Here is a 10,188-nt window from a genome sequence, read left to right as displayed (position 1 = left end):
AAGGAGAGTGTGAGTGAAAGAGAGTGTGAGTGAAAGAGAGTGTGAGTGAGAGTGTGAGCGAAAGAGAGTGAGAGCGAAAGAGAGAACGAGAAAGAGAGAACGAGAAAGAGAGAACGACAAAGAGAGAACGACAAAGAGAGAACGACAAAGAGAGAACGACAAAGAGAGAACGACAAAGAGAGAACGACAAAGAGAGAACGACAAAGAGAGAACGACAAAGAGAGAACGACAAAGAGAGAACGACAAAGAGAGAACGACAAAGAGAGAACGACAAAGAGAGAACGACAAAGAGAGAACGACAAAGAGAGAACGACAAAGAGAGAACGACAAAGAGAGAACGACAAAGAGAGAACGACAAAGAGAGAACGACAAAGAGAGAACGACAAAGAGAGAACGACAAAGAGAGAACGACAAAGAGAGAACGACAAAGAGAGAACGACAAAGAGAGAACGACAAAGAGAGAACGACAAAGAGAGAACGAGAAAGAGAGAACGAGAAAGAGAGAACGACAAAGAGAGAACGACAAAGAGAGAACGACAAAGAGAGAACGACAAAGAGAGAACGACAAAGAGAGATAGAGAACGTTTCTAGTCCAGATGACTCTTCATCAGAGCTGGCATGAAGTGTGGAGGAGGCATTGGTTATGCAATACTGGGGGAGTAAGAAAGGATGTTGATGTGAAAGTGGGCATCTGGGAGGTAGGACAAAATGCCTGAAGGAGCTGCACAAAATGGCTTCTACACGGAACCAGACAGAAACAAGAAACTGCAGACTGATGTAGACCTGATTAATTGCAGAAGTAATGGTTTAACCCTCACCACAAGGCAGGACAAAGATGATTCTAAGGACAGGTTGTTTACAAGAAATCATGATAGGATATGACAGAATGCAAGAAGGCTTTATGCAATCTGATTGATTTTCACCAAGCTATCATACTGCATGCCTGCCTATGAACAATGTATATGAACCCTCTGCAAACCCTAAGGGATTAAATTTTTTTGGTGATGTAGGAGTACTCATACTTCTGGGCTGATCAGAGTCTACTGGCCCAGCTGTAACGAAGAATAAATGATTGCTTGTGTGATTGACAAAGAGTCGCTGACAGGCGTGTTTATTGACCAATCGCAGAACCGAGAGACACAACCCCCTCGCCCAGGGTTCAGATCTTCACTGATACAGCACTTAATGTGCACTGATGAAGAGGCATCTAGACTCAAAGTTAGCTTGCCCTCTAATCATGGATGCTGCCTGCTTTCCAGCGATTTGTATTTTTAAGTAGATTCCAGCATCTACAATAATTTGCTTATACACTCTTCTTATGTAGGCTGTCCACTCCAAGTTTAGTCAATACTTTTCACCCAACACTATCAGTGAAAGATTGCCTGTGCATGCCCCAACAAGGTAAAACTTTTCTTGCTGACCAAATGCATTACAGAATGCAAAACAGATATCTCCAACTTCTTCATTCATTGCTAATGCAAATCCCCAACCAACCACTCACATAATCAATATGAACAATAATATCTTCTAACAGCTGGGGGTTGGTTATCTCAGTTGGCTGGATGGTTGATTTGTGATGCAGACTGATGCCAACAGCATACATTCAATTTGCCTACTCGTTGAGGTTACCATGATGTGTCTCATTCTCTCCCCATGCATGAGGTGTGGTTACCCTCAGTTTGTGGGCGGCACTGTGGCACAGTGGTTAGCACTGCTGCCTCACAGCGCTGGAGACCAGGGTTCAATTCCCGACTCAGGCGACTGATTGTGTGGAGTTTGCACGTTCTCCCCGTGTCTGCGTGGGTTTCCTCCGGGTGCTCCGGTTTCCTCCCACAGTCCAAAGAGGTGCAGGTCAGGTGAATTGGCCATGCTAAATTGCCCGTAGTGTTAGGTAAGGGGTAAATGTAGGGGTATGGGTGGGTTGCGCTTCGGCGGGTCGGTGTGGACTTGTTGGGCCGAAGGGCCTGTTTCCACACTGTAATGTAATCTAATCTAATCTAATTTAATAAACCACCAGTTGTCTCTCTTATGAGACAGAAGCCCCATGGTCTGTTAAGACTATGGCAACTTTATCCCTACCTTTTACCGTCTACCAGCTGCAAATCATTTTTTTTGCAATGCATTGATACTTTTCACTCAGAATGGAAGCACTCAACCAGTAGCACATTAATAAAAGGTTAGATGAGATACTGAGGAGCTTTCAAGGCTGCAATCTAATTTTGGGTTTCAAATAAATGACAGCGACAAATCTCCAAGTCTTCACTCCAGTTGCATACGATAGGATCTCAGACACTCACTCCCAGGACCAGCAATTACTCTTAAATTACTTCACAGCATCATTATTCATCAAAAGATTTGGTGTATCAGATCTGAGAATTAAGCATTGCAGAGTATTTTTTTTTTAAATTCATTCACAGGATGGGGGCATTGCTGGCCAGCCCAGCATTTACGACCATACCTAATAGCCCAGAGATCGAGAACCCATATTGCTCTGGGTCTAGAGTTACATGGAGACCAAACTAGGTAGGGATGGCAGTTTTCTTCTCTGAAAGGACATTAGCAAGCTCGATGGGGTTTCACAACAATCAACAATGGTTTCTCAGTCATCATTATACTCTTAATTCCAGATTTTTGTTTTGAGTTGAAATTCCATCATCTGCCAAGCAGGATTTGAACCCAGATCTCAGAACATTACCTGTGTCTCTGAACTAAGTCGAAAAGTGTGGTACTGGAAAAGCACAGCAGGTCAGGCAACATCTGAGGAGCAGGAGAGTCGACATTTCAGGCATAAGCCCTTCATCAGGAATTATGCTTATGCCCAAAGCATTGACTCTCCTGCTCCTCGTGTGCGGCCTGACCTGCTGCACTTTTCCAGCACCACATGTTTTGACTCTGACAGTCCAGCATCTGTAGTCCTCACTCTCTCTTCTGGATTAACAGACTAGCAATTAATCCACTAAGGCATCTTGTAAGTATATTTTTATATTAAATCTGATTAATTTAGTATTGTTATCTTTGATAGTCTGTATTAAACAAATAATATACTTGAATCAGGCCAATTTCAATGAAGCTCCTGGCAGACCAAAAGGAAGATACAGTTGATGACTTGCATTATTATTATTGAGCCCTCAACATGATAAAATGTTCCCAGGGCTTTCATATTAATATGTTATCAAACAAAACTTGACACCCAAAGATACAGTATGACAGTAGGACAAATCAACAAATCTTGCTCAGGCATATGGTTTGAAGGAGCTTTTTGAAGTTGGAGAGGAGGGTTCAGGGAGGGAATCCCAATGTATGGAACCTAAATAGATGAGGGCAAGAGCTCATTGACTGAGGGTAGGAAGTCAAACAAGAAGCAAAATCGGATGAGAGCAGAGATCCTGAAATGCGATGGGAAGGAGGAAGTTACAACAGAGAGTTGTACGCTATAAATCAACTTGAAGTCAAGCAATAAGAAGTTTGAAAGGGGAAAGTTGACAAACCAGAATCAAATGCCCATACCTGTGGAATGAGATGTTCCTTGACACTGGTCTTGAGGTTTAATCATGGGGATGGAGTTTGTGATGGATAACTTATACGCCTTCTCAGTGGAGATCTTTGTCGCCTCCAGGCCGTTTTGTGTGAAGGACAGCTGATGTTTGACAGAAGGGACGCTCGGAGTGACAGCTCCGGGTAGCTGGGTCGGCCGGCCGTCACTTTCACAGCTCCCCTTCATCTCCAGGCAATCGATACCGGGTGGGCAAACTTCAGCGTGAGGGGTACGGGGCTCCACATCAGACAGCAGCGCAGTCTCCCGGAGGGGAAGGACATCCTCGGTGGGGCAGAGGTGAGGAGCAGCAGCTTCAGCGGCAGGGCCGAGAAAGTCCAGGGGGGTGCCGGAGAGGGCTGGTCCGAGCTCGGTCAGACTCGGGGCAGGCCGGCAGCCCAGCAGCTCCCTGTCCACCTCGGAGACAGAGTCTGCGGAGACGGGCACGAACTCGGAAGGGGTGAGGATAGTCGTGTTGTCGCTGGACAGGAGCGGCGAATGCAGGGAGCCCTCGGCGTTGTCCACCTGCAGGTACTTGGAGCATTCCTCGAGCGCGGGGCCCCTGGGCACGAGCTCGTTGGCCTGAGGCATCACGTGGACGGGCTGCTCGGCGGGCGGGCTGCGCGCGGCAGCGGGTTTGGACAGTTTGTGATGCGTGGAGAAGGATCGGGGAAGCAGCTTCCGGCTGCGCTGCTTGGCCGGACGGTCATCGGGAAAGCCCGAGTCGTCACCCTCGTCCACGCTGGACCTCCCCGAGCTGAGGCAGTTCATGAAGACGCTCTTGTTGAGCTCCTTCCCCTTCTCGAAGTCCTCCGTGGCCGAGCGTGTGATCTTCTTGCCGCGTGCGACGACGCTCAGGCCGAACGCGTGGCGGCCCCTCGCCCTCGCGCCCTCTTCCCCGGGGCTGTTGCTCTGACCGTTACACAGCGTCGAAGCGCGAGGCTCGCCCGCGGCTTTCCTGCCGTGGAAGCCGATGGAGGCGGTGCGGAAGATGTTCCTGCGCTTCCCCATGCTGCTCGAACTCGAGTTGGTGCTCGACGGCGAGGAGGTGTGCACCCCGTTGGTCGCAGAGGACGGCGACGACGGCAGGGAGTCGCGCCGCTTCGAGGAGCTGCGCCGGAATATCGGAAGCCTGGAGACCAGCGTGGATCGCCGCGACCCTGTGTCCCCCATCAGCGCAGCGTGTCTGCGGAGCCCGGGGGGGGGACCGACTGTATCAAACCAGGATAACGTCAACCTGGACCAAAGGAACAAAAACAACATTTAGCAAATCTTCACTCATACTGTTCCATCAGAGTTGCAAACATTGTCATTGTTCCCCCAATTTTAAACATGTTCATCTTGCTGTAGGGGCTTTTGTGATGCAGTGGTAGTGACCCTACTTTGAGCCAGGAGGCCTAAGTTCAAGTCTCACCTGCTCCAGAGGTGTGCAACAGAGTGATTAGAAAATGTACAACTTAGGTAAAAACAATGGGCTTTGTAAATATTTGATTGAGGAGAAAGTGAGGTCTGCAGACGCTGGAGATCAAAGCTGAAACTTTATTGCTGGAACAGCACAGCAGGTCAGGCAGCATCTAGGGAACAGAAGATTCGACGTTTCGGGCACATGCCCTTCTTCAGGAAAATATTTGATTGCATGAGTGCTGAGTGGTGGCAATTGAAAGGAAGGGGGAAAAATGTCAAGGTGATCATGTTGCTAGGAACATCGTTCAGTTGTGCAAAATTGCACTTCTGGATATGATAAAAGACAAGCAGATCTCCAGTCCAGTTTCCCAAACACCATAACATTTGGTTCATAAGTATCACGAATAATTTTTTTGCTTCTATTAGTTTGCAACCTAAAAACTTTAATGTTCATTTCTGGGACTTGTGTTGCTGGCTGGACCAACATTTATTGCCCATCCCTAGGTACCCTTGAGATGGCAGTGGTGAGCTGACTTCTTGACTCACTGCAGTCAATGTACTGTCAGTAGACTCAATGCCAGCAGGGAGGAAATTCAAGTAATAGCTAATGCAGCAGAATGCATAATAGGGTATGCATTCACAGTATTGTTACTGTACAAAAGGAGATCACTGTCCATCATGCCTGCACTGGATCTTAAAACAAGCATCATTAACTTGTGCCAATCTCCTGCCTTTTCCCCATATCCCCGCACACTATTTCTAATCGTACATCCATCCAATGCTGTCTTAAATGCCTCAATTGAAACTGCCTCCACCACATTTCCAAACCATGCATTCCAAATCCAAACTACTCACTGTGAAAGTTTTCTCTCACATCCCTCGTTTCATTTGCACGTCTCTTTAAATGTGTGCCCTCTTGTTCTATGTGAAGGAAGAGCTTCTGTGTACTTTGTCCAGCCCACTGACTATTTTGATAACTGCTATCAAATCTCCTCTATCCCCAACATTATTATGAGAGAAATGATGTTGGTACAGATCCTACTACCCATCTCATCATAGACACCACTGATAACCTGGCCATCACAATATTTTCTAATAAACCTATTCATTGTTATTGCTGTACAGAGCAGGTGCGACTTGAAATGGAGCCTCCTGGTCCTGGGGTAGAGCCATCCATAGTAGCTATCAACTCTGGAGTCAATTCTAAAAAAAAATGCCTCCACAATCCAACAATGGTGAATTGTTAATTAAGTACTTATCCCATAACTTAGCAATTTTAAAAGGGTGCATTTAATTTTAGCCAAGATCGAGTCAATTTCAGTACACTACCTGCACTTTGACAAGTCAAGTTTCACAAGATTTGGAGTTCAACTGCTGAACTATGGAGTAACACAGTTACTCAATGAGTGTGCCTATTTTTTTTAAACCCTTTTTTAAAAGCACATTTTGGTTTTATCTTCCACGACAGAAGAAATTTAGATTCAAGCTTTTCGCCAGAGGCAATGAGGACTACTGGAACGGAAAATTGAGAGAAATTTGAAATTCAAAGGTAACACTTTTCCAAATATTGATACTAAATAACTTTACTGTTCTGAAAATTTTGTTCCTGTAAGTACATTGAATCCTCCCACTGCCACCGCATCATTCCTTAGTCAATTATGATAGAGGCAGACTTAGAAGGTTCACAAAACTCTGCCTCTGACATACAGATTGCAACAACAAAAAACCTTTAGTCATAAAGCATAAGCCTGCCAGAATACAATGTGAGGCTGACAGACAAATTGTCTTCAACTAGAGATTTTTTTAAAAAAAATTCACTCATGGGACCTGGGTGTCATTGGCTGGGCCAGCATTTACAGCCAATCCCTAGTTGTCCTTGAGAAGGTGGTGATGAGCTGCCATGTTAAACCACTGCAGTCTATTTGGTATAGGTGGAGATCCACAGTAGCATTAGGCAGAGAATTGCAGGAATTTGACCCCACAACAGTAAGGGAATGGCAATATCCCAGCAAATGATGATGTGGAGGTGCTGGTGTTGGACTGCGGTGGACTAAGTTAAAAGTCACAACACCAGGTTACAGTCAAACAGCTTTATTTGGAAGTAGAAGCTTACCGAGTGCTGCATATTCGTCAGTTAGCTAATAGGGCAGCATCGTAGGACACAATTTAAAAGTAAAAGATCAAAGTGTCATACACTTAGACTGTGAGTTGAAAGAAGTTCTGGGATTTACATATCAATCAAAATCTGCATCCCCATTACAAGTGATTAACGACCTAACGGCAATCTAGATTTGTTCAATACATCGCATCAATTGTATGACACTTTGATCTTTTACTTTAAATCCTATGATCCTGCCCCACTAGTTACCTGACGAAGGAGCAGTGCTCTGAAGGCTTGTACTTCCGCAAACCTGTTGGAATGTAACCTCGTGTTGTGTGATTTTCAACGTTTTCCAAATCATGATGCTGAGTAATTTAGAGGGGGTCTTGCAGGGAATAGTGATTCAGTGCATCTGTTGCCCTCCTACATGCAGTGCATCTTGTAGATGGTGCACATTGCTCCCAGTTCCTATTAACTCATACTCGGTTTGGAGCAACCTCATCATTAGATCCTAAGGAATGAGCAATTTTGGAGGCAATCTTAAATAAACTTTTTCAACCAAATGAGGAATCCAGTATCATCCTCTAAATATAGAGGCCCAGCAACCATAAAGCTGTGTATTGAGTTTATGAACCAAAATATTTCATGTTGCACTGCTGGATGAAATTTTCTTTTTCAGAAATCAACTTGTTTGGACATGTTCTGAGAAACCTCCAGGTGGGGCAGGTGCAGCAAGTGGGACTTGAATTCAGATATATGCACACTACAACTACACCACAAAACCCTTTAAAAAAGGACCAGAATCCCCACAAATGTGGAAGCAGGCTATTTGGCCCATCATGTCCACACCACCCCTCCAAAGAACATCCACCCAGATCCACACCCCTAACCTTTTCCTGTAACCCTGCATTTCCCATGGCTAATCCACCTAGCCTACACAATTGTAGATACTATGGGGCAATTTAGCATAGCCAATCCACCTAACCTACACATCTTTGGACTGTAGGAGGAAATCGGAGAAACCCACAGACAAAAGAGCATGCAAAATCCATACAGACTCATCCAAGGCTGGTATTGTTCACAGGTCCCTAGCACTGTGAGGTAGCAGTGCCATCTCCTGTGCCATCCACTAGTTCTTGCAGTTGGAATGAAAGACATTTCTGATGAACATATAGATTTTCAAAACAGCCACACACACAAAATTCATTTGGAATCGAGTAGAAAGGCACCTGTTCTGAGACACAATGGCACAGAAGGAGGCCATTAAGCCAATTGAGTCCAAGCATAAACAGATACTCATTGTTTGATGGAGGAATGTTGGCAGGAATAGCAAGAAGCTCCCTATTCTTCCTCAAAGTTTCCTGTGGAGAGCAACACCAACTGAGCAAGCCTCAGTTGAAATGCTCATCCTAAACTCCACAGTTCAGGTTCACACACTTTAGTACTAAATTGAATTCTGAATCTGCTAATGGAGGAGTGAGACCGCTATCAACCAAGCTAACCTATCATCATACGCTTATAAGGATACTCAAATTGACATTAATGAAGTAAGAAGACTTTCCAGAGGGTCGGTGTGGACTTGTTGGGCCGAAGGGCCAGTTTCCACACTAAGTAATCTAATCTAAAAAAAAGCTATCTGCCCTTTTATTCTCAAGTGTTATTGCTTCATTTCTGATTTTAAAAATGTCAACAGAAAATAAACATATCAGCGAGTCCATTCACTTATCAACCGCAAGCTCACTGATCTGTGATGACTCCTGACTGGATGAACTTCCTGAATGGAAGTTTTCATCCTTGTTTTCAAATCCATCCAGAGCCTTGACCCTCCCCATTTTTGTCATCACCTCTAGTCCACAACCCAACTGTGCTCCTCTGATTCTGGCTTTCTGAAATCACTCAAATAATGGGGGCACTCCCTTCATCTACCATGACCCTCAGCTCTCCAACTTACTGGCTTCTTTTAAGACACTACTTAAAACACACCTCTTCGACAAGCTTTTCGCCAGCGATACTTATACCTATATGTGGTCTGGTGTCATACTTTATATTGGTCTTGTAACTGATTTGTTGGGGCAGTCCATTAAACCCTCTTGTCGTTTCCACCTAACCACTCTGCCTGCTGGTATAAAGATGGTTTGTAGCCATGGTCTAAGTCACATGTCACCTATTAATAAACCAATGGATCCGTCTCCTACTTACGATAGCACTTACGATAAAAAGCGAGTGAATCGACCTGAGACCCAATACCTAAAAACAGGAACAACATCAGCCTGCAGGACACAATAATGTCAGCAGATGGCATCAAACAATATTACACTGAAGAAAGTCTCAGCTTTGCAGCATGCAAGATACACTACAATCATATTCTTGCATTACTGTACACTACTAAGCCAAGTCTTGACAGGTCACAGCTTTTCATAAGTTCTTGAATGAAGTTGCAACAGTGACCGTACTTCAACAATTACATCATCATTAGCCTTTAGGCGATCGGGACAGAGGGGTTCACAAGGTTGTGAAAGGTGTCATATAAGCTCTTTCACATGAACGTTGTTTTAGGACATGTCAGTATAGATGCAATAGTGCAGTTTGGAGTGAAATGCAACTGTCTGCAAATGATCTTCCTGGACTGCCAATGTCATGTGACCTCTACTTTGAAGCGCGCACAGTGCAGGCACAGCAGGAAGAATGTTTTGGGAAACACTGCATTTTATTCCAAACATGGAGCAAACCTCACCTCCTCTCATGGTGGTGGGGAAACTCCTGGAAACAATTATTAGGAATAAAATTAATAGATGGAAAAATGTGGATTGATTCAGCAGAGTCAGCATGGATTCCTTAAGGGATATTATGTCTAACTTGGAGCTTTTTAAACAGAGAGATGATGAGGGCAAGGTTGTTGATATTGATTTCCAAAAAAGGATATTGATACAATGCCACACGACATGTTTGAGAGAAAACTGATCGGTCATGGGACAGAAGAGACAGTAGCAACATGGAAAAATAATTGTCTGAGGTGTAACAAACAGAGAGCAATGGCTCAATTAGTATTTTTGGGCTGGAGGAAGGTTTATAGTGGAGTTCATCTGGGGTTGATGTTGGGATCCTTGCTTTTTTCTTCAGGGTGTAGAAGTGATCAAGAACTTAATACGCA

The 10,188-nt window shown here is 44.7% G+C and overlaps 1 protein-coding gene across 9 annotated transcripts in view; it reads right to left on the bottom strand.

Moving 5' to 3' along the window:
* ccser1 (coiled-coil serine-rich protein 1) overlaps positions 1-10,188 on the bottom strand; it is a 1,299,391-nt gene that overhangs the window by 1,096,322 nt on the left and 192,881 nt on the right. For all 9 annotated transcript variants that reach the window (XM_043674391.1, XM_043674392.1, XM_043674396.1 and 6 more), the window contains one exon: positions 3,508-4,769. In XM_043674391.1, coding sequence (XP_043530326.1) covers positions 3,508-4,769 — 1,262 coding nt within the window. The remainder of the gene's footprint in view (positions 1-3,507; positions 4,770-10,188) is intronic.

This window comes from Chiloscyllium plagiosum, chromosome 32, assembly GCF_004010195.1.
Source record: "Chiloscyllium plagiosum isolate BGI_BamShark_2017 chromosome 32, ASM401019v2, whole genome shotgun sequence".
Classification (NCBI taxonomy): Eukaryota; Metazoa; Chordata; class Chondrichthyes; order Orectolobiformes; family Hemiscylliidae; genus Chiloscyllium; species Chiloscyllium plagiosum.
The sequence above is the reverse complement of the archived record's forward strand: the minus strand, read 5'-3'. Positions and strand labels throughout refer to the sequence as shown.